The following is a 25,498-nucleotide window of genomic DNA, read 5'->3' as shown; positions in this document are numbered from 1 at the left end:
TCATATTATAGGAAGGGTTTGCATCCACTTACTAGCTTTTGAATAATATGTCTGATCACCTGTATCAGTACAACTGCAACAAGTACCACAAAATTAATTAATTACAAAAAATAAATAAATAAATAAACATTCTTTGAATTGTAAAACACAATTTGAATTGTTGAAATGATGAATACTCTCAGTATTGACCATGCAGGATATTTTATCTCTTATAGAACCCTACAGCACCAAGCCCACTAGGACAAATGGCTCCTAGTGATGGTATACCTGGAGGACCAATGCCACCAGCTGGCTTCTTTCCTGTGAGTAATTTGAATTAATCTCATATATTTTAAATGAACAGCAATACTTGACCACAAATATAGAAGCACTTTCTGATTTACATTAGTGATGGCTACTTAGGTGCCGTACTTGAAGACATGTAAATTGGACATGCTTTTTCCAATAAACAGAGAAATGTTCATTGGTTCCAATTTTTGGATTCTCTCTAATACTTTAGCATAACTCAAACCACATAAAAATAAATGCAGTGAAGGCAAACATGAACTGTAACATTACTAAAAAAAAAAAAACAATAAACCATGTAGGAACCCACGCATTCATTAATCATAATGTAGTTTTCATGTTTCAAGAAATCAAGAGACCGAACAAAGTTTTTTGCTTTTTCTTTTATTATAGTTCATAAGTATCATAAAAGATCACTTATTCCTCAACTTGGCTTGGACTCCTTTAACAAGAGTATTTATTACTTCTTGAACAAAGGCTTCTAGCATTCTTTTTGTTTTGCTTGTAAATGACATCCTACTGCCTTTCCCTTTTTTGCTGTGATGCAGTCAGATTCTTGTTGGTCACTTATCAATATGGCTACTCCATTATGTTGGACTAAAAGGAACAAAGGAACAGTGTTAAATTGGAAGCATCAGTGTTCCTTTCAGCCTGCTATAATGAGAGTTGTACTTTGTGAAAATCATGTGATGAAGGCATACTGTTTCCTAGACACTATTGTTAACATCCCTTTGACTGCATATTCTGCCACACACACACACACACACACACACACACACACACACACACACACACACACACACACACTCCTGTATCACTAAACTATGGAGTGTGCAATCAATTACTTACATAAATTTTTTCGACATCCTCATGAAAAACCATGGGTAGGCTATTGATTTTCTTTTATTATTTAAATATTTTTATTTCTAGAGGGCTACACAATGTGTAGTGTTTTCAGAGAGCTCCCGAAAGCTAAGTATAATTTTGAGTGAAAATTGGAATATTGGTTTAAATCTTAAAGGAATGTTGTCTATTTTTGGTAGCTTGTGTCGGTGTGATTTGTTGTGAATTCCGTTTTATTTAACTTAGTATTTTAACGATACGTTTCATAGCATAGCACATGGCGGCAATGAGACGTAAGATAATGCTTCCAAAAATACGACATCTTTGTTCAAAAACTGTAATGTGAGGGAGTTTGTACTGGGTGCGAAATTTAAGGATGTAAGTGAGAGTATTAGAGCGCAAAAACAGAGGGTGAAGGAATTGATAGTTGTGGCGAGTACGAATGAATTGAAAGGAGATAAATTTTTTATGAGAGAGGACATGAAAGTATTGTTAAAGGTAGTGAAAGAAAAGAGTGACAGAGTTAGGATGGTGAGGTTGTTGCTGCAGTACGACAGAGAGGAGTTTAGAAGGAAGGCCATAATCGCAAATGACTTTATGCGCAGGTTATACAGACAGTGTGGTATTCGTGGACGTGTGGAATGAGTTTGATGGGCAAAAGGATTTATACAAGATGGATGGCTTGCATTTGAATGGATTCGGTGTGCAGAGACTGGAAAAAGTGTTGTTGAATGAAGTGAAAATGGATATGCAGAACCAGGGAAACTTGAACTACCAAGGAGGGGGGAAGTGGATATGCTGAGATCAGTGAGATAGTTGAGTGTAAGAATGTATATAATGTACCCGAGCCAGTACTGAGGACAAGAAATCGGAATGGGATAGTTAGAATAATGCATCAAGATAGGGGTGGAACAAAGGGACCTCTGCATTTCATGTATACTAATGCCAGGAGTATTAGGAACAAGAAGGAAGAATTTTTGGCCTTGATTGGCTCTTCCTGGCCACAGGTTATTGGCATTAGTGAAACATGGCTGATGGAAGATGATATTGTTAGTCTGATAGAATGTGTACGTTATAGTGTGTTCAGGAAGGACGGAGAGAATAAAATGGGGGGAGGAGTTTTATTGATGATAGCTGATGAACTGCAGCCAAGGAGAATTGAAGGTATCGCAGGATAGTGAAAAGATCTCATTTGAGGCTATTTGGTGTGAGATTGAGACTGGCAGAACAAAATATACAGTTGGGTGCTGCTATAGACCAGGTGATGGAATAGATGGTGGAGATAGTATGCATAAACAAATTGATGAAATGAGTGGAAGGAGGGTAATTATTATGGGGGATTTCAACTATGGTAACATTGATTGGAAGGAGGAGACCACACATGTGAGGAAGGAAATGGATTTTATTCAATTATTAAGGGATAACTATCTGAGACAACATGTAATTGAAAATATTAGGGGTGTGAGAGTACTTGACCTGGTAATAGCATCTGAGAATTTGACTGTAATGAATATGACCACGTTGCCTGCCACCTATTGGTGAGAGTGATCTTAAGGTCTTGACCTGGGAGGTGGCTAAAGGCGTGGAATTTTTGATTAAGACAGGGTATATGTGGAATTACCATGCTGACAAGTATGACAAGCTTAGGAGATTGCTTGGATCAGTGCAATGGCATTTAAACTGCAAGAGCTGGATGTCGATAGAGCATGGGAAGTGGTCAAGGAGCATTTACAGGAGGTTATGGCTGATTGTATACCTAGGGTCCGAATAGTAAAACAAGTAGGGATTAAATGGATGAATAACACCATTAAGCTTGAGCTGCAAAAAAATAAACAACAGTGGAGGGAATTTAAAGAAAAAAGTGACCTGCAGGCACACAAACGGTATAAAGTGCAGGCCAGAAGGGTAACGAATGTGGTAAAAAAAACAAAAGCGGATTATGAAAGGAAACTAGCTATGCAAGCTAAAGAGAATCCCAAACAGTTCTTTCAATATGCTGCATGCAAAAAAAAAAACTGTGCACGGCGAAATGATTTTAAGGAATGACGATGGTAAGGAGGTCACTGAATCAGTCGGTATAGTGGAATTACTGAGCAAGCACTTTGCAAGAGTATATCATCCAGGTGGTGACGTTGAAAAAATGAAGGAACCATGGTTGATGGATGGTTGATGGAGAGATATCAGAGAGTAGTTTATTCAGGAATAGAGTCCAAAAGATGGCCTGTGACTAGTGGTGTGCCACAGGGTTCTGTTCTTGGACCACTGCTGTTTAATTTGTTCATTAACAATATAGGGAAGGATCAAAGAGGAACAGTTCATTTGTTCACTGATGATGCAAAGTTGGGTAGGGCAATAGTGAATGCAGAAGATGTCAAAATCTTGCAGGATGACTTGGATAGATTGGAGTTCTGGGCTAAGGAGAATGGATGTCAATTTAATGTGACAAAATGTAAGGTTATGCATTTTGGGGTGAAAAGATTAGCAGCAGTATACCACATTGGTGGAACTGTACTCCAGGAGATTGCTGAGGTCCCGGGTCTTGGGAGTGTTGGTGGATAGGGAGATGAAGTTTAGGGAACACATTGCAAAAGTAGTTAAATCAGCTCATCAACTCATTTGGTTGATGAAAAATACTTTGACGAGCAGAGACAAGCAAGTTATTGTACCTCTGTACCGAGCCTTGATAAGACCTCATATCGACTACTGTGCCCAGATTTGGTCACCTAGGTTTCTTCTTGATGGGGAGGAGGTGTGGCAGATCCAGAGGCGAGTGACCAAGATGATAGCAGGTCTATGGAATGAACCTTATGAGAACAGGTTGAAGATTTGTGGGTTGCAGAAATTAGTTGATAGGTGGAAAAGGGGAGATATGATTGAGACATTCAAATTGCTAAAGAGTTTCTATAGGATTAATTCAGAGGATATTTTTGAGATCAGAACTGGTGGTGGGAGAACTAGGGGACACCTATGGAAGCTGGGCAAGGGTGTTAGAGCTGAGTTCTTTACTTATAGAGTGGTAAACGAGTGGAATAAGCTGCCAGAGTCTGTTGTGGGTGCTATGACAGTGAGTGAGTTCAAGGCAAGGTATGATAGATACTTTGAGAATGTCTTATAGTTGTGTGGACATGATGTTTAGGTCCTCCCTGGAGTCGCCCATAATAATAATAATAATAATTTATTTAAATATAAAGATCCAATAGGCTTCATTTCGGCGATATAAATATTATTTAAATTAAGGGGATATTAAATCCCACATTGTGTTAAAACCGAATAAGAAACTCAAAGATTGGAATCAGAGAGTTTCATGCCGAATATAGTAAACTATAAAAGTGTCAGCGATTACTAGCGTGAGCTAATGCAAGTAGAAACTCTCTGATTCCAATCTTTGAATTTCTTATTCGGTTTTAAAACAATGTGGGATTTAATATCCTCTTAATTTAAATAATAATAATTTATATTTTATATAATTTGGAAACCCTAATCTAAAGACCAACCACGAAACCTTTTCAGGCTTCCAGTAAATAGTATTAGTCTCACATCGGGTGATGAAATTCATCTTCCATCTGAAGACTATACATCCATTCCCAGTTTCACATCAATCATATTTCTGTTTTTAAATTATTTGCAGTCAGGCTAAGTGAATAGCACTTTTGCTTTTCAACTAATACTGTCAGTTCAAATCTTCCTGGCATGGATGTCTTTAGATATAGATGAAATTCATTAACCAGTATGTGAGAATTGTAGGCTTGAAGTGGGCGAAAAAAAGTTCCATATCATTTCTAGTGCAGTTTTTCAGATTTTCTAACCCTTAGTCTACCCATAGTAATAATGGGTAGACTGAGGTCTACCTATTACTGAGGTTACTGGATTTTTTAGCCTTTGGTGCATGAGATTCACATTAAAAATAAATAAAATTCACCATGGAGTTAGGATTTTTCTATCCTTGCAAACTTCACCACATGCCTCCCTGGTAGAAACAATGTTTTCTTCAGTCTTCCACTGAGTCTCCAAGATTTGGCTCTTGCTTTCAAGCTTTTTCATTATTTCTTGAACAATGTTTATTGTTCAAAGGCAAACGATATGCTTCACCTTTGAATAGTAGACAAATTTCTTAACCTCCTCTGTAAGTATTTGTAAACATACTTAAGAAGAAGCTAAGAAAAATTATGGAAGAGAAATTTAAGAAAGAAAAGCTGGGTTCTCAGGTTGTCAGGATCAGATTTTCATGTTAAGATCAAAGAGCAGAGGAAATCATGGGAATATAACATGGATCTAAGTCTGGAAAAGGTATGTGATAAGATTCTGAGAGAAAAATTGTTTAATATGCTAAAATTATATGTTGTAAATGGACTATATATCGAGAAATGCATAGTCTATATTTGAGTCTCAAGTTACTGGTTAAAACTGAAGGAGGTATATAGGAAGATGGTTTAATGTCAGATGAGATGTGAAACAAGGCTGCACGTTATCTCTACTGTTATTCATCATCTGTATGGATTACATCATGAAGGAAAGTGGCATTAAGTCTGATATCAAAATTGGAGATACTAGTATTTAACTCGGCTCTTTACTGTATGCAGATGACTTTATACTCCTAAATAAATCCAGTACAAGTCTTCAGAATTCTATGACTAGATTGAACGACTGCTTTAATAAATTTGGTATGAAAATCACCAATAAAAAGACCTTTACCTTGCAGCAGGCAAAAGCCTACCACCATGATGAACTTGGCTTTATTCTGAGAAGAACAGACTGAACTCTAAACAAGCACCCTCCAAAACACTTTTTATTGAGGTCTCATCAGTGGAAGTTAGACCTTTGGAGATACCAAGAGCTAAATCAATGGTAGAAATCATATTTCCATGTACAAGTAAGGACGTTTTAAAGTTACTTCACATGCAAAAATACTTGTTTGCTCAAATTTGGGTAAAAGATTAAAGCAATAGTATAATTTCTTCAAATATAATTTAAAAGCCTTTCATCCTCCTCTTCAGGTGACATCCATCAAATCCAGTTTTTTAATAACAGAATGAAGTCTTACTCCATCTTTCACATGCTGATGAAGCAAAAAAAAAAAAAAAAAAAAATTCAGGAAAATAATTCTTAAATGCCAGCCTGGTTGGCTGAATGGTTAGCATATCTGCTTTCCAACCAGCTGAGTGGGTTTTGGATCCCATCATGTGCATGGCATGGATGTTTGTGAATGTCATTAGGTGGTAGTTAAATATTATCAACCAGTGTGAGCCACTATCCCCACTTATTGGAGGAATGAACTTGGGTGGGAAAGTTCCATGTTATGGTCTCTAAAGCAGAGTTCCCAGACTATGTAAAAATAACATAAAATACAAAAAAAAAAAAAAGTAATAAAATTAATTAAAATTAAGTGTGACCACCTCTTTGAGAAAGGATATATGTGGCTGGTGATTATGAGGAGCTCGGGAGACAACTTGCATGTGTAGCATGGAATGAGGAGTTAGCTGGAAAAGAGATCAGTGCAACTCGGAGGATATTCAAGAACTATCATTTAGACATTGCTTCTACTAGATAGTTCTTGAATATCCTCCGAGCTAAATAAGGTAGGTGCGAAATGATGAATGAATAAAGAGATTAAGCTTGCAATACAGAGAAAAAAGGCATTATGGAAGCAGCATAAGAGAAGTGGTAATACCTGAGGATTACAAAGACCAGGCAAGGAGGGTGACTTGGTTGGTAAGGATAGCAAAAATGAAGTATGAGCAGCAGTTAGCTAATGAAGTCAAAAAGAATCCTATGGAGTTTTTTTGATATGTATCCAGCAAAAAAAAAAAAAAAAAAGATTATGGAAGGATGGCATTGATTGGAGAAAATGATACATATAAGGACAACTGCTGCAGAAGATATAATGGAGATACTTAATGAGCAGTTCATAAAGGTCTTTCATTCTTGTGAATGTGACATCATGGAGAGATAGATTGAGAGCAGTTGATGATGGGGAGGCGAAACTGACTGTAAGTGAGCAAGAGGTGTATGGGGAATTGTAGCAAACTTGATGTTAATAAGGCTGTGGGACTTGATAATATATCACAATGTATTCTGAAGCAATGTGCCAGAGAGTTTATATCTGCCTTGACATATTTTTTTAATAAGAGTCTTGCACTGGGTCGAGTTCCAAATGAGTGAAAGGAGGGCAAGATTGTGCCACTTCAAAAGGGAGGTGATAAAACTCAAGTATCAAATTATAGACCTTTCTGTGTGTCAGGTGTTGTGGTTAAGTTGTTGTAGAAGCTGATGAGAACTAGGATCAAGAATTGGATTGACAACAATGGTATTATCTTTGATGGACAACATGGATTTGCTAAAGGGAGGTCATGTTTTAATAATTTAGTTACTTATTACATCAAGGTAATGACTTCCTTGGACAGAGGAGAAGGATACACAGTATTGTTGTGTCGTTATTTATCCAAATTCACTTAAATCGTATCTTATCAAACCTACTATGCAGTTGCTCTAAGTACTGGCCTGGATTTTTGGTCCTATCTCCTTTTTAGGCATAAACACATTTATATTTTTTAATGACTGCACCAGTCTATGCCCTATAATAATAAAATGCACTATTCAGGGAGACAATTCCAGTAACCCAAATATATAAATACCTGCTAACTCCTTCAGACAGTTGTGGCAAAATCTCTCAACTTAACTTTACCCTCCCGCAACAAGTTTGTAATTTTAGAGTGGTGAATTGACGCTCTTAATCAGGCAAGACTCAGTTTGGGATAAAAATTACATGTTTATTTTACAACTTTAAATACACTATACACTTATATAAGTTCACTCTTGCTGAGATTACAATTTTAGCCTAATGCATGCAAAATTTTATATCTAGTTAAATTGCTAAACTTAATCTTAACACAATTCCCTCTATAAATCTGGGGACACTAAGTTAAATTATCATTAATTTATGGCTCATAATTCCTCTCTCTACAATTCTGTTAAACTCTTTTAAACAATCTCGATATCTGGCTATAGCCTACTGGAACAATCACTTAAGAGTTCACTAGTTAATATTGTCCTGACATTTCATACTTCTTGCATCTAAATTTCTTCATACAAGCAGGTTTCCATAACATAAATAACAAACGTTTACATTACTTTCACTCGATTACGGAATGGGTCTGCTGGCTAATACTGTTGTGGAAGTACCCGAGGTTCGATTCCTTGTTTGGATTACACGTGGCGTTAAATTCCTGCTAAGTGGCTATCCGCTCAATGGCTACTTTTCATCTGAGGACTTTACAGGAACATCTACGACATAGCACCCGCTTGTAATGAAAGCGTTAGCTGCGTCGCGCTGGAATTCCATCCGTAGTTTCATGGACTGCCTGATTCAAACTTCCTGCTGCCACGCATCCTCGCCCCGCTGTTCTACCTGGAAACCGCTACCTCGATTGGACCTCCTCACGACCTCGAATCCCGTGGAAAAAACCCATCTTCCTTCTCCTGCAATCACTTTTATTATTCATCACATAGCGCCCCATCTCCTCCTGAAACTCCTGTGCGGCGCTATGCCAGTCTCGATCTCCGATGATGTCAGCACTTTTTCTGTGACAGGAATCATGGAGCTGTTATTACGCACACCTGTTCCTAGTATTTTGCAGCCTCAGGCACTTACACTAACACGTACGAAACCTTTGGACCCACTCTTACACTCTGTTCAGTGGAATATTGAAGTTAATTTCAGCTGCACTGTATAATACTAAATTTTGATTTATAATTCATTTAAAAGAATCTAAATAACACAATATAATTCCAATCTGTTATACTTCTTTACAATTTTATAAACTGATACATTCTTAGTGTTATATTTCATTATCTTATAATTTCACACCTTTGACACAATATTATTTGATTTTGACTAAATGCAAGTACTTTCTACTATTAAATATTCAGTTTCCTGAGAAGACCATTCAGAGTTCAACAGTATCCCTCTCCTCTAAGTATAGTGTACAAAATCAAAATCTAAGTATAATATACACTATACTTAGATTTTGCAATTCAATTGTTTACAGATGTTGCAAAGTTGGGATGAACTATGAAGAATAAAGATGTTGTGGCCTTATACAGAAGACTTGAATAAATTGAGTGAATGGGCATGGGAATGGGGATTCAAGTTCATTGTTGCAAAATGTAAGGTTTTAAAACATGGGAAACAGAGATGGGATATAGAATTTATGCTTGGTGGGGATATGTTGTTGGAATGGAGGAAATAAGAGATCTTGGGGTAATAGTGAATAGGAATCTGAAATTTAGGGGAACACATTGCCAAAATTGTGAGGACAACACAAAGGATTCTGAGAATGATGCAGCAGACACTGACTTGTAGAGTAAGGAGATTCTTGTTCCATTTTATAAAGTTCTGATTAGGCCACACATGGACAACTGTGCACAGATTTAGTCACCTGGTTTTCAAAAGGACGAAGAGATGTTGGAAAGGATTCAGAGGCAACTGACTAAGGTAGTTTCTGATCTCTGGAATGTTGAATATGAGGAAAGGTTGAGAAGATGCAATTTACAGTTTAGTGGATAGGGGGAAGAGGGATAATATGATGGAGACCTACAAATTAGTAAGGGGTTGTTATAGAATCAGTGTTGGGAAGGGGAGAACCAGAGGTCATCCCTGGAAGCTCTATAAGGAGGGTGTGAGCAAGGGAGTGAGAAGGAGGTGTTTTGCATGCAGAGTTGTGAATGATTGGAATTGCCTTGCCTGAGAATGTCGTGTCTGCAGAGAATTTGTGTGTTTAAGGCATCGTATGATGAGCTGTGTGTAGAAAAAAAAATCCTTATCCCATCTACTATACAAATGTTCTATAGGTTTATAAAAAAAAAAAAATTGTGGGTGGGAGGCTAATTCTGTACTGCTGTAGGGTTACCTAGAATCTTTATAACACACAAGCTGCAAGAATAATTGTTACTGAAGAGTTGGGAACAGAGTAGACAATCTTAATAAACCATGCTAAAAAAATATAATAAAGTTCTCTTTAAAGTTTAGATGACTGACTGAACGAATGCACTAGTTTGATTTATTTATTTTTATTTTTTATTTTTTTGTGTGTGTTACTCCTACACACAAAAGGCATTAGAACATATAGCAAATAATTGCCATGTGTGGGCAGGTGTCAGGAGTAAAGTAATCTGTTGATATTCTTCGTGAACTCTTGGAGGTGGTAGTCCTTTGGAAATGCTTCATGGGGAGGGGGGAAGCTGTTTCACAGGATTGAGGCAGATGGAATGAAAGATGACCAGAAGTAACAGGTTGTTGAGTATGCAGTTCAACTGTAAAGGAATGTTGAGCAACTGTTGCTCATGTTTCAAGTAAATTTGGCAGAGATGGAGGTCATAATGGATGTTAGTTCTGTTGAATAATGGCCATGGAAATATCTATAGAAGAGACACAATACAGAAACTGATCTATGGGAAAGTGGCTGAAGAGTCTATAAGAGATGTCAATAATCAACCAAACTGTCCTTTACTGAACAGCATTTTTTAGGGAGGTATTAGGTGCACTACCTTAAACATGAGAACAGTATTCCAAGGTTGGTCCGATTTGGGATTTACACCTAATACTCCCTAAAAATTCTCCCCAAGAATTTTTAGGGAGGTATTAGGTGCACTACCTTAAAGATGAGAACAGTATTCCAAGGTTGGTCCGATTTGGGATTTACACAGTGAAAGGATGCAGCTTGATAGTAAACATTTATCTCCTTTTTTGGAAACTGATTGTATGAGCTTTCTTCTATGCATCTTGTGACCTTCCACCTTTGTGGTGGAAGGTCACAAGATGCATGAGATGCAATGTTTGTAGACAAGGAAGGAGATAGTTTACCATGGTCATCTATGTAGAATTTGGAAGAGAAGAATGAAGCCAAGACATCAGGCTTGTCTTTAGGTGATAGAGGAGGTAGCACAGATGGACAGAAGTTGCACCCAACAGCTTTGGCCAGGGACCAGATGACATGAATGGTAGTGATGCAAGTCAGTAAGTTTTCAGTATTTATCTGTCTTGAATTTAGACTTTGCCCTCTTAATGGTGGTTTTACAAGTGTTGCAGGCAACTTTGTAGGCTATGAAGAAAGCTGGTGTGTATTGGTCTCAAGCTGCTTGTGACCAAGGCTGCTTTTTTTGGATCACTTCTTAGCAAACCATGGGTTAGGAAATTTGAGCGTAGTGAGAAATCAAGGTTTTCGTTCCAATATGGATTATTTCTGTAACAAGATCACGTCAGATATCTGGCTCATAAGAATGAAAACAATACTCTCACTATGGAAGTAAAGATTAACAGTCATGTGTGTCCTCCCACTTGACATTGTAATGTCAGAGCACACAAGGGAATGACTGAAGATGAAACTTCCACCAGAGATGAAACTTGGATGAGATTGTGATGTGAATTACCCAACAGGAGCGGTCACCTGAACAGAGTTCCGGAAAGGAGAATTAGTTAAGAAGAGATCCAGATTGTTGGGAATTCTGGTAGGGAGATGAACAATCTCTCCACTCGATAAAGGAAGTCATTTGGAATTATGGACATTGAAATCATGCTTTGACGATAGGAAGTCAAAAAAGATCACAATGGTTTTCAGACTTGGGAGAACGGTAGAGGCAACAGATTAATGAAATAAAATGTGGCAAAGAAATCTTAAGACACCGGAGTTCAAAAAGGTGAAATTCTAGGTTAGGCATCCTTTGGCTAGAAATATCAGAATACACTTTCCTCCCAAGTACCTTCCTTTTGGTGGAAAGGAGTCATAAAGAGTGCAATTTGGGCAGTTAAGATCGGCTGTGGTTGATTTAACTGAAATTTGAGGTTCAGTCAGGAAACAGAACATCACATTTAGTTGACTGAAGATGATGATGATGCACATCATTAAGTTACTCTTGATGCTGTCGATGTTGGTAAAGAGTATGTGAGATTTTTGAGTTTAAATGTTTTTTTTTTGGAATTTTTGAGGTTGGTTTACTTTTCTAGTTTAACTGCAGAAACGCTATACTTATTTAGGCACTAGTTTAATGTTTCTAAAAGTGAAGAGAAAAATATAACGGGAACAAGCATTGAGAGAAAATTGACTCTCGAACTTGTTGCTCATACAGAGCATTCAGTCTCCAACCCACAACATGGTGCTTGACAGTGCTCCCCCTGATGCCATTACACAGGCATTATCTGGGATTATTTGGCAATGAGATTAAACTTCAGTTGATCAGGAGGTCTCCTAAAAAACACTTTACCATCTTGTACAGTAACTGGCAGCCAGTCTGCAGAGCTACCTTATCCTTGAAGATGGGGATGGTACTAGATCCCTGCAGTATGTTCGGCATATCCTCAATGGACATCTTTCACACTACATTATATTTGGCAGTGAGATTAAGCACCAGTTGATTAGGAGGCCTCCTAAAAAAACACTTTACCATCTGTTTGGTCCTGTGCACTAACTGGCAGCCAGCTACAGAGGCCCCTTATCCTTGAAGGGGGTATGCAATATGTTTGGCATACCCTTAATAGGTATCTCTCACACTGCATGTTGAAAGTTGAAAGGGGAGGGGGAGAAAGAAACTGGAATCCTTGCTTTAGGAACATGGTGGTAACCACTTCGTGTCCCTAATGAGCAAGATGGTGGTATTTCACTGGGCAATGAAAGTCATCTACCATTCAGATGTAGTTGGCATTTACTTCAGCTTGGAAGATGTCCCTTTGCAGTGGGAATACTCTCTTTTTCCAGAATCCCTTTAGTAGAAACAGGTCACACCACGAGAGGGCAGGATTGACTTGGCTTGGAGAAGCTGTATATTGTGCATCGGTGGCCCAAATTAATACAGGGAAATTAAAAATAAACCATATCCCCCCCCCTCCTTAAATAGGACCGCTGTGTGATAGGGATTAGCCTTGAGTGAATTGAAATTAATAGGAGAAATGAGTGCAGAAGCAGAAAGGTTGGAATTTTAAGAAATCATATTTTGAAGATATGACAAGAAAAGTATAAAAGATAAATTGGAAGTTAGAATTTAATAGAAGAAACATTAATAGTAAATGAGAAGCATTTTAGGATATTTTGCTTAATAGAATGTTTAAATTTATTCCAACAAGAAAATTCGTTTGTTGACTGGTTATGAAAGAACTAGGTTAAAAAAAAAAAATCTTCGAAAATAATATAATTTGAAAAATCAGCTGATTGCTGATTGCGTTTGTGCAGTAAATAGTTATTATTAATAAAATCATTGAAGATGGTAAAGTTAAATTTGAGTTACAATTAGCTAAGCAAACTGAGATCATGTGTAGATATTTTTCTAGATATGTCACAAAGAATAATACTGAAATTAATTAAAAAGCTCTCCAGATATGACTTTGAAAAATTCTATTGCAGTAGTGGAGGAATTTTTCAAGTATTTAGGTGGGCAAAGGTAAAATTGAAGGAGAAGTAATAAAATTGAAGAAGGGTGGTATGATATATCATTAGTGATAATCTAGAAGAAGAAAATTGTTTAAAAGGTCTGCCGACTGATAGTTGAAGTTGAGAGGAGAGTATGGCCAGTTAGGATGAAACTTTATGTGAATTCCACCCACAAAAGGTTATAAGCCTATTGTACATTTATTAACTATAGATGAGTTTATATAATTCAGTTCCCACCTCCTTTTTGTGACTTCCCACTGCAAAAGATTATAAACCTATGGTATAGCAATGGGCAACCTGAGGCCTGCATGCTAGATCATGGCCCATAAGCTCTTTATGATTGACCTGCAAAGAGATTTTTAAAAAGAAAATATTTCAAATATTTTTAAAATATTTGTTATAGCATGATTTTGATCCTATTCTTTTTAATATGACAATTGGCAGAAAGGAACATACTCATTAACAGTATGCCATTACAATAGAATTGTTTTTATATAAAAAAGTTAAATATCCTTATACTCATCACACCAAACTACAAAAGCTTGTGGTGTAATGAGGAGTAGGTAGCATGATTGTGATCATCCATGTGGTGTGTGTGTTTCCCTTTATGATCAGTTTAGCTCACATGTTCAGTCATATTTGGAGTGCGAGTATATGTTTTGAGCATTTCTGAGAATAATACATATGTTTACTTCCCTTTTTTTAAATATTTGTTATAGCTTAACATGTCAAACTAGAAGGTAATTCTATAAAAGCTTATAGAATTGTCCTCTAGTGTGTCATTAGTTTTTATGAAAAATAAAATTATCTGGTCTGCAGTTATCTTAGAGAATAAAATCTTGCTCATGGACCAGGAAAATGTTTCCCATCACTGCTGTAATACATTAGTATCATGGCTAGGCCAAGATTTTATATCTTAATTTTTTACGTAATCTCGAAACCCTGCTGCATAGACCAAAAATACTTTTTCAACTCACTTCAAGCTTTCATTGAGTGCAGCCTGGACCTGGGTGATAAAATTCACCTACCATCTAAAGGCATTTACAAACATCCATGTTTTAACAGTGGAATTTGAACCCACAGCTTCTTGATTGGAGACCATGCATGCTATCCACTCAGTCAAGTAAGCCAGCAAAACCTAAATTTCCAGGATGAAAAACACTTCCACCACCACCACCACATGCAGTTGGCTTACTCACCTTCGGCTGAAAAGTCCTTATAAACGTTCCTTGTTTCCTGTATGGTATTTGAATGTATTCTGTTCTAAATGAAAATTCACATGTATACCACAGTACAGGAATACCTCGATTATTGCGGTTATTGTTGCCACAAAAAATACCGCAATATTCAAATCCGCGATAATCGGGATAAATAATGTGTGTAAAATGAGTGATCAATGCCAAGGATTTTTCAAATCTATTAATTAAATTTTATATATCAAGTAAAAAAGAAATGTGTTAAACGTGTTAAGTAAAAAATGAAGGTTCATTTAGGAAAAGAAGATTATTCTTTAATCTTTATTTATATATAAGAAGTACATACAGTACAGTACAGCAATTATTCTTTCTTGGATAAAAATTGGTGTAGAGCTGTCTGGAATTTTTTCTTTGTATAAAACTCGGTAGCAACGGATGGAATTTTCAATTTCCTGACGAACTTTCAGTGATCGCCCAAGATTAGGATCGCCATTCAAGATTTTTTCTTTAAAATTTTCAGCAATTCTAAACATTTTGTCCATTTCTTTGAGGGTAAATTCCTTCGGTGCCAAGTCAATTTGTTCATTATCATCGATTTGAGCATCGTAAGCACGTTCTCTCTCGAGGTTAATTAGGTCGTCATCATCCACTCCTTATCATGTGACTGAAGCAGGTCCTGAACATCACCTTTTTCAATTTCTTTTAGTCGTAGATCGAAGCCCTAGAGTTTGCAGCGTGGTCTAAAATATGGCGAACAGTTGATTCATTTAGACCATACTCTCCTGCAATTTTGGCTTTGGTTATGCCTGCTTCATACTTATTTATCATATGCAACTTATCTTCTAAGCTGATCACTCTACGTTTCTTCTTGATAGCTGTAGACCTGAAATCATCCTTGTTTCTTTTAGCATTCATTGTAGGGGTAAATAACAAGAGAAATAAATATCCACATGTACTTCAGGCAAGGGCGATAGTAAGTGGTGAGAAGGCGCCGTTGGATAAAAACGAAGCACTACAAGATAGCGATACCTGGAGAGTGGTGACTCGAACTGGTTGCATATGTAGTGGGCTACATCTCGCGGCCACAATAATTCGAATTTGGAGTGCAATAATTGGAATTTTGGTATCAAATTATAAACCGCGATAAATCGAGAATCGCGATAAGCGAGGTATTCCTGTAATTAAATTTTAATAATATGTAGATATTTTGTCATAAGTATCTTAAGACATCATCAGTACAGTTATTACATGCAATACTAGGAATTACATTCAAAGGAACAGTTAGTGCACATGCCTACATTTGAATCCCTCTATGCATACAGTAGCATAATATATTGGATAAATTTATTTTATACAAGTGAAGATAATAATTTCCAAGACTTTTGAGATAGTGAGACAGTCATTTACAGTTCAGATTGGGTCTAACATAAGGCTTCATCACTTTCTTTATATAAACGCTTATGTTTATATAAGAATCTGTGTAGCAGCTTGGTGTTTTTCCATTGGATCCTATTGTTAGGGTTTTCAACTCCATGTTGTGCGAGGCCAGATTTGTGCAGTTTGATAATACAGATGTGGTTTTGATGTTCAGAGATGCATTTACTTATAAATCTTCCTGTTTGTCCATAGTAAGACATCTTACAAGAACATGGAACACGATAAATTTATTTTATACAATTGACGATAATAATTTCCAAGACTTTTTGGGATAATGAGACAGTCATTACGGTTCAGATTGGGTCTGTGACGTAACACTCCAGCACTTTCTTTATATGCTCATGTTTATATAAGGAAGTATCTCTGTAGCATCTTCGTGTTTTTCTCATCTCATCTTCTTTATACGATATATGCCACTAGAGGACTGCATGGTGTGTAGTGTTTGTAGAGAGCTCCCGAAAAGATAAGTGTTATTTTGAGTAATAATTGGCAATATTACTTGAATCTTAACGTAGTGTTATTTACTTTTGGTAACTTAGAGTGTCTGTGTGATTTTTGGTGTGATTTCTGCATTATTTAAATTAGTATTTTTTTGATAAGATATGATAGATAGCATAGCACATGGCACCGATGAGAAGAAAAACAATGGCGTCCAAATCGTTGCCATCTTTGTTTAAGAATTTTAACTTAAGGAAGTTTGTTCAGTGTAACGTCTGTGGGAGGTACGCTTTGCCGAGAGCGGCTGGAGTTTGGTGCGATAATGATAGTGGTGGGAATGTGTGCTGAAAGTGCAAGGAAAGTGAGGATTTGAAGTGTGTCTCAGGACGCGAGATTGATGTCATTGATGAAAGCCAGAATGTGATAGAAAAATAGTGATATGATAGGGATTTGCGATGTAGTACCAGATAGCTTTGAGAGCGGTGTTAAAAGTGAGAGTGAAAGCAAAAATACAGAGCGAGAGAATGGTTTAACGGATAAAAAAATGAAGAGTTAGTTGTAATGAGTGAGATCGCAACGTTGCGTGGAGTGATATATAGGGCGAAGCGGCAGCTGGAGCAATTGCAAAATTGTTTACCGAGCAAATGTATGATAAGAAAAATAAGAGTATGATCAGGAGTGTAAGAAAAATGAAGGAGTGAGTGTTTGTTGTATGGCGATTCATTAGTAAGAGGTGTAATGGATGAGAGTTTGTTAAAATCGTACTTACCAGGTGCGAAAATTAAGGATGTAAGTGAGTTTATCAGAGTGCAAAGGCAGAGGGTGAAAGAAATGATAGTAGTGGCAGGAATGAATGATTTAAAAGGAGAAAAAATTGCTATGAGAGAGGACTTGAAGGAATTACTTGAAGTAGCAAAAGAAAAGAGTGAGAGAATTAGGATAGTGAGTCAGTTACCACGGTATGACAGAAAAGAGTTGAAAAGGAGGGCCATAATTGCTAATGACTCTATGCACAGGTTATGCAGGATGAGTCGTGTGGAGTGAGTTTGATGGGCGAAAGGATTTATACAAGATGGATGGTTTGCATTTGAATGGATGTGTAAGGTGTGCAAAGTGTAAGGAAGTAGCAAAAGAAAAGAGTGAGAGAATTAGGATAGTGAGTCTGTTACCACGGTATGACAGAGAAGAGTTGAAAAGGAGGGCCATAATTGCTAATGACTCTATGCATGGGTTATGTAATAGGAGTGGTGTGGAGTGAGTTTGATGGGCGAAAGGATTTATACAAGATGGATGGTTTGCATTTGAATGGATTTGGTGTGCGGGGACTGGAAAAAGTGTTGTTGAATGAAGTGAAAGTGGATGTGCAGAATCAGGGAAACTAGAGTTATTAGGGTGGATATGCAGTCTTCAGGGAGGCAGTTGAGTGTAAGAATGTGTATAATATGCCCGAGCTAGTACGAAGGACAACAAATCAGAATGGGATAGTTGGTATAAGGCATCAAGATAAGGGTGTGGCTAATGGGTTTCTGCTTCTGTATTTCATGTATACTAATACCAGGAGAACAGGAAGGAAGAATTTTTGGCCTTTGTTGGCTCTTCCTGGCCACAGGTTATTGGTATTAATGAAACATGGCTGACAGAAGATGATATAGTTAGTGGGATAGAATGAGAGGGGTAGTGTGTTCAGGAGAGACAGAGAGAATAAAATGGGGGAGGGTGTTATTGATGATAGCTGATGAACTGCAGCCAAGGAGAATAGAAGTTGAACTGCAGGATAGAGAAAAGAGCACATTTGAGGCTATTTGGTGTGAGATGAGATTGAGACTAGCAGAACAAAATATGCAGTTGGGTGCTGCTATAGACCAGGTGGTGGAATAGATGTGGAAATAGTATGCATAAGCAAATAGACGCAATGAGTGGAAGGAGGGTAATTATTATGGGGGATTTCAACTATGGTAACATTGATTGGAAGGAGGAGAGACCACATGGGAGGAAAGAATTGGATTTTATGCAGTTATTAATTGATAACTATCTGCAACAGCATGTAATGGAAAACATTAGGGGTTTGAGAGTGCACGACCTAGTAATTGCATCTGAGAATTTGACTGTAATGAATATGACCATGTTGCCACCAATTGGGGAGAGAGTGATCATAGGGTCTTGACCTGGGAGGTGGCTAAATGTGTGGAATTTTCAATTAAGACAGGTTACATGTGGCATTACCGGGCTGGTAAGTATGACAAGCTTAAGAGATTGCTTGGTTCAGCGCCATGACATGTAAAACTGTAAGGGCTGGATGTTGATAGTGCATGGGAGGTGGTTAAGGAGCGTTTGCAGGAGGTAATGGTTGACTGTATACCTGGAGTCCGAATAATAATAAATCAAGTAGGGGTTAAATGGATGAATAACACCATTAAGCTTTAGCTGAATGGTGTTATTCATCAATGGAGGGAATTCTGACCTGCAAGCATACGAACGGTATAAAGTGCAGACCAGAAGGGTAACGAGTGTGGTTAAAAAAAAAAAAAAAAAAGCAAAAGCGGATTAGGAAAGGGAATTAACCATGCAAGCTAAAGAGAATCCCAAACAGTATTTTTGATATATTGCAAGTAAAAGAAAAAATGTATATGGCAGAATGATTTTAAGGAATGCCGTTGGTAGGGAGGTAACCGAATCAGTTGATATAGTGGAGTTACTGAGCGAGCACTTTGCAAGAGTATATCATCCAAGTTGTGAAATTGCAGGAATGAAGGAACCAACAGCTTATATGGGAATTGTGGTGAATGAAGTGGAGGTGAATAATCTATTACAAAACCTTAATGTGAATACATGTGTGGGATTGGATGGTATACCATTCAATCCTACGACACGAGCTGCATACTTTACGTACGCAGCTCGTGTCGTACGTTGTTAAATTTTGAATGAAGAATTTTATGATTATTAATAGTTCATTCATGATTTAACATGAATTGCATTTCCTGAGCTAAGTTTGCTCCTAGGTAAATTGTAAGTTAAACACTTACTGTTTTTTGTTCATTGAAATAATAATTGTAATTTTTTTCAGTTATTTATCTTATATAAATTCTTTATATTAACTTGTAAATGTATCCTAAGCATTTTATGCTTATATTATATGCATTTTATTTGTTGTTACTGAAAGTGAAAGTATTTCTAAGGGACTCTGCTAATGTGATTTGATTGGCTGCCATCAGAAAACTATGTTATTTTGAGATAGTGCATGCCTTAGCGTTGGGAACTGTACAACGATCACGTGGGAATTCGGTTGAAAACTGAAAGAGCGGAGAAAAACAAGTTTGGACAGTAAGGAGAGAGGGGATTTATGAGATATAGGAAGAAGGAACCAGAAAGAAATTGGTGAGAGTGTGGGAAGGTCGTGAGATGTGATTTAACCTGGGATCGTACGACGTAACAAAGATTTGGAAACTTGTTCTGATTTTAATGAATCTTACTTGGAACTTATATTTATTTATAGTTTCCTGTCATCTTGTAAAGGAATTTACCCGAGTGAAAGGTTAATAATATGATCGAGATTTATCGCAAGATAAGTTATTACGAGCAAGAAAATACATTTTCCAGTCTTAACAAATAAGTTATTGAACTCAGGGATACTATAACTTTTGTGTTGTCTATAGTGGAAGATCATCGAGTCCCTAAAAGTGTTGGAAGAGTTTTCCATAATGTGCAAGCTATGATGATCATACCAGTAAGAATATCTATTCTATAACTAACATGTGATAGTGTTGCTTGTGTCCGGAGAACTTGGTCAAATTTCATGTTGCTGGAACCAGCTAGTCAAGCTTGAATGAGTGATATTATAAAACATTTTCCTTGTGAAACTAATGTAAGAACCTTCATTGAAGAATTAGTTTGTGTTTGAATGTGTTATCTCACAATGTATATGTAAATGCAAAGAACTATTTTAATCCTCTGATAGATGTTGATGATGCCAGCTAAATGTTTGATAAAATTGAAGTTTGTGATTATTCTATGAGACTAAAAAGAATTACTTTTTAAGTGTTTTGCTGAATATTGTTATTGTTTAAGGTGAAACTAAGTTGAAATCCTAACGGATGAGAATTGTGAAAGCCTTATATATATGTTCTAGCAGTAAATGATGCACTCAGCTGAGTAAAATATAAATACTTTATAGAATGCATAAATTATTATCTAATTGTATTGATCTTAATAGAGTTCTTGTTTCTTATGTAAAAATAATTTTGTGAGAGAATTAAATATCTTGTTTAACTTAATTCTTGTGCTTGCCTAATTTCAGTTTCATTGCACCGCTCATTAAAATACGAATCTTGCGGGAAACCCTATGTATAAGTAAGAAAATTTCGGCCTGTAGCAAGTTCACTTTGCTGTTGTGCTATTTGATGCTTGACTCCTTTACAATAATTGTGTAATTTCAAACGTAGAGTGGCTCAGTATAATAAAAATTTTCTTTATGTTTGAATGTGGGGTCAACCAACAACTAGCAAATATAAGGTTGGATGAAACACTAAACCAACAACGTAAAGCGGCTAAAGAATTGGCAGTGTCAAATTAAACAAAATTGACCATTTTGTTTAATTTGAGTCTCGGGTCTGGATTAGTCCCGAGGGGGTGGAAAGAGGGGAAAATAGTTCCACTGCATAAAAGAGGTTCCAAGACTGCTCTTGCAAATTACCGACCAATCAGCATATCAGGAGTCGTTGTCAAGGTCTTGGAGAGAGTAGTCAGGAAAATACAGGAATGGATAGATGAAAATGGGGGAGAGCATGGTTTTGTGAAGGGTAGATCATGCCTCAGTAACTTGCTCACGTTTTATAACACAGTGATGGCTGAACTGGATAAGGGTAATGTTTACAGTGATTGTGCTGGACCTTGCTAAGGCCTTTGACAGGATACCACATGGAATTCTAATCAGTAAACTGCAGCATATGGGGATGGATAGGAGCAGTGGCATAGCTAGGGGGGGGTGCGGAGGGGGAAGTCCGCCCCGGGCGACACTTTCAACCGTTTTGAACTTTTGCTGTTAATTCTAAAATACAGTCTCGAGAACTCAATTCCAAATATTGTAATACTGCTGCGAATTTTCCTCACAATTGCTGTGAGTGTTGCTAGTTGTGAGAGGAGTTTTTCTAAATAAAATTTAATTAAGAATTACCTGCATTACTATGATACAGACTTCGCCAATGTCATCGATTTTACTAACAGAAAAGCAAGAAAACTAACATTTTAGAATGTCGAAATTAAAGTTTTACTTCAAAAATAAACATAGTGTTTTAATTATTTCCCTATATATCATTTTTACTTTTTGTAGTAATTTTGGTGTGTATTGAGAGGGGTGGCAAACTTGGGAATCGCCACTGGATAGAAAGTGGTTGATGGAGAGATATCAGAGAGTAGTTTATTCGGGAGTAGAGTTCAAAAGACAGCCTGTGACTAGTGGTGTGCCGCACGGTTCTGTTCTTGGACCACTGCTATTTAATTTGTTCATTAACAATATAGGAAAAGATCTGAGAGGAACTGTTCATTTGTTTGCTGATGATGCAAAGTTGGGTAGAGCAATAGTGAATGCACATGATGTCAAAATTTTGCAGAATGATTTGGATAGTTTGGAGGACTGGGCTAAGGAGAATGGATGTCAGTTTAATGTGGCAAAATGTAAGGTTATGCATTTTGGGGTGAAAAGATTAGCAGCAGTATACCACATTGGTGGAGCTGTACTCCAGGAGATTGATGAGGCCAAGGATTTGGGAGTGTTGGTGGGTAGGGAGTTGAAGTTTAGAGGGGGCACATAGCAAAAGTGGCTAAATCAGCTCATAAGATCACTTAGTTACTGAAAAATACTTTGGCAAGCAGAGATGAGCAAGTTATTGTTCCTCTTTATTGAGCCTTGATAAGACCCCATCTTGACTACTGGGCCCTTGGGTTTCTTCTTGATGGGGAGGAGGTAGAGAGAATCCAGAGGTGAGTGACCAAGATGATAGCTGGTCTATGGAATGAACCTTAAGAGAACAGGTTGAAGATCTGTGGGTTACAGAAATTGGTTGAGAGGAGGAAAAGGGGTGATATGATTGAGACATTCAAATTACTGAAGGGTTTTTACAAGATTAATTCAGAGGAAATTTTTCAGAACAGGTCTGATGATGGGAGAACTAGGAGCCATCCATGGAAACTGAGCAAGAGTATAGTTAGCAAGGGTGTTAGAACTTGGTTTTTTACTTGGAGAGTGATGAATGAGTGGAATAAGCTGTCAGAGTTTGTTGTGAGTGCCATGACTGTAAATGAGTTCAAAGCAAAGTATGTGAATGCCGAATAGTTGTTCTTGATGTGATGTTTAGGGCCTCCCTCAATGAGTGTAAGGACTCCTTGGAGTTGGTCGTAATAATAATAATAATAATACCCTCTTTTACCTTGCGGTGTCGAGGGTTTATTAATCATCGGACCTCAAACCGTTCACAGGATAAGGTGGTCTCAGCCCCCCTCCAGTGTATCCTATGTCCTGTAGTGTTGAGTTCTCGAGGCCAGTTTGCCTGCTTTGTGGGATGAAAAACCCCAGGATAAATGGGGGGGGGGGCCTACTGTCCACACCCAAGACTGGGTAACTTGCCTATGGCTGAGGAAGATCCTTCAGCTCCTCACGTCACCAACTGGAATCGAACCTAGGACACTCCTTCCCCAGGCATATGGTTGTGAAGCGCACAGCCACTAGGCTAACTGCACTGGTGGAAATTTATAAGAACATTTTTTATTTATTTGAATATTTAAATGGTACCTTAATACTATCATCATCATCAAATTCCTGCCATGTACCCTCAAGGGGTGTACAGGATATGATAGTACTACATGAAAAAAAATTACATCATTACTAACTTCCTATCTACAATTTTCCTCCAAATCAGTCTGTTACTTGTCATGACTCCAACATTATGAGATCTTATATTTCTATTGTCTCAGGCACTTTATACCGTATCAATTCACCTATATCTTGGTCTTCCTCTGGGTCGTTTTGCTGCCAACCTGGCAAAGAACACTGGTTTTGCTAATCTTTCTTCGCCCATTCTGTTTAAGTGACCATACCATCTCTCCCACTCTTACGCTTATTTTTCCTTTCGAACACTTGTTTATTTCCGTTAGCCGAGGCACTCTGGAAAGAGTTTTGCAGGTGCTCTAACTGCCACTGTGCACTTTGTTTCACTGCACACAATCTAGCGATCTCACTCCCTACAAAGAATTCCTGATTTTTTTCATTATTTAAACCATTTTCTCTCTCTGTATAGTTGCTTTCACTCTCTCTTTGATCATTGCTCTCATTGCCATCTTGTACAACATTGCAGTTCCCTATCAAGCCACTATTTTCACTTACATTCTGGCTTTCTTCAACCATAACTATCTCACGTCCTGACTTCAGTTCCTCACTTTGCTTACACTTTCTGCACATTTTCCCACCACTATCACTTTCCATCCAAACTCCAGCCTCCTTCGGGAATGCATACATTACATTACAGTTTTTGAACAAAGATGTCGTATTTTTGGAAGCCATTATCTTACGTTGCATTGCCGCCATGTGCTATGCTATGAAACATATCGTTAAAATACTAAGTTAAATGAAACGGAATTCACACCAAAATCACACAGACACAAGCTACCAAAAATAGACAACATTCCTTTAAGATTTAAACCAGTATTCCAATTTTCACTCAAAATTATACTTAGCTTTTGGGAGCTCTCTGAAAACACTACACACCTTGTAGCCCTCTTGCAGCAACTCCCCCTTAATTAATGACTTTAAAATGTCATGAAGGATCAGTCCTTGTTTTCTATTTGGCTTGCTGCCTTTTGAGCGAATGACCTTGGAGGATTCCTTGAATAATCTGTCAAAGTAATTCTCTTCTAAGTATGGCATGGAGAAGGCTTTTTTTTTTTTTTTGAAGATCACCTACGTGTTCTCTTTTTTGCCGATTTCAAAACTTCTCTCAGTTTGACCTACACACACATTTTAACTTAGTAACATCACTCACTGATCTTAGTTATATTGACAGAAGTGTAAATCAGAATCAATATTGATACACATGGAAACATTCACATTCAGTTATCTGTAACAAAAAGAGAATACAAAAAGAAAAATAAAATAGATGAAAAAAAAAAAAAGAAAAGAAGATAAACTAGTATGCAATAGTGTATGGAATTTTGACTGCCACTACTTTACATTAAACACTGGCTTTGGGTGGGGGAGGGCAGGGAATACATATATACATTGTTGAGAGAATACAAATGCTTGACAGGAACCATACATAAAATCTCATGACACATCAAAACATATAAATTCAAACAGTAATGGGAGACAATATAAGAAAGAACTAGAAGAGTATGAAATTTATACAAGTGAAAATCCAGAATTAGTGTTTGAATTTTGAAATGTTATACTATCTTAAGTTAATGTCTCTTTTACCTGAAATCTTTATAGTGAATTAAATATGTGTGGTCTACAATTACAATAAAAAATAACTTGAAAACTTCTGCAGTCAGTTAACTCCATAATTAATGAACAGATAGCCTGCATTAGTCAGCTTAAGAGGAGAAGAAAAGCATTTAGTATAGCTGGTGTGAACAAGTCATCTTCCTAATTATAAAGAAAGATTTATTGCTACACTTCCAGAGAACAGACTGTGTTTATTTTAAACTTTGTTTAGCCAGAAGACATGAAATCAATTAGTTCCCATAATAATACTCATGTAGTGCCCATCTTACCTCAAATTCAAAAGCACAATTGTACAGTAGTTTGGTTTCTCTGGGAAATGGGGTTTCTTTCTCTCCCAGTGTCAATTTTAATACAAAATAAATATTGGCAAATAATTTTGGTTTATCAGACTG

At 37.1% G+C, this 25,498-nt stretch overlaps 1 protein-coding gene across 5 annotated transcripts in view; it reads left to right on the top strand.

The window, feature by feature from the left end:
* Positions 1-25,498, top strand: part of LOC150108648 (single-stranded DNA-binding protein 3-like) — a 511,764-nt gene that overhangs the window by 113,598 nt on the left and 372,668 nt on the right. For all 5 annotated transcript variants that reach the window (XM_090416121.1, XM_090416119.1, XM_090416120.1 and 2 more), the window contains exon 6: positions 216-302. In XM_090416121.1, the coding sequence (XP_090272247.1) occupies positions 216-302 (87 nt within the window). The remainder of the gene's footprint in view (positions 1-215; positions 303-25,498) is intronic.

Source organism: Typopeltis vanoorti, chromosome 3 (genome assembly GCF_054136105.1).
Source record: "Typopeltis vanoorti isolate ZY-2024b chromosome 3, IOZ_Tvanoo_1.0, whole genome shotgun sequence".
In the NCBI taxonomy this organism is placed as follows: domain Eukaryota; kingdom Metazoa; phylum Arthropoda; class Arachnida; order Uropygi; family Thelyphonidae; genus Typopeltis; species Typopeltis vanoorti.
This window is presented reverse-complemented; position numbering and strand designations above follow the sequence as displayed.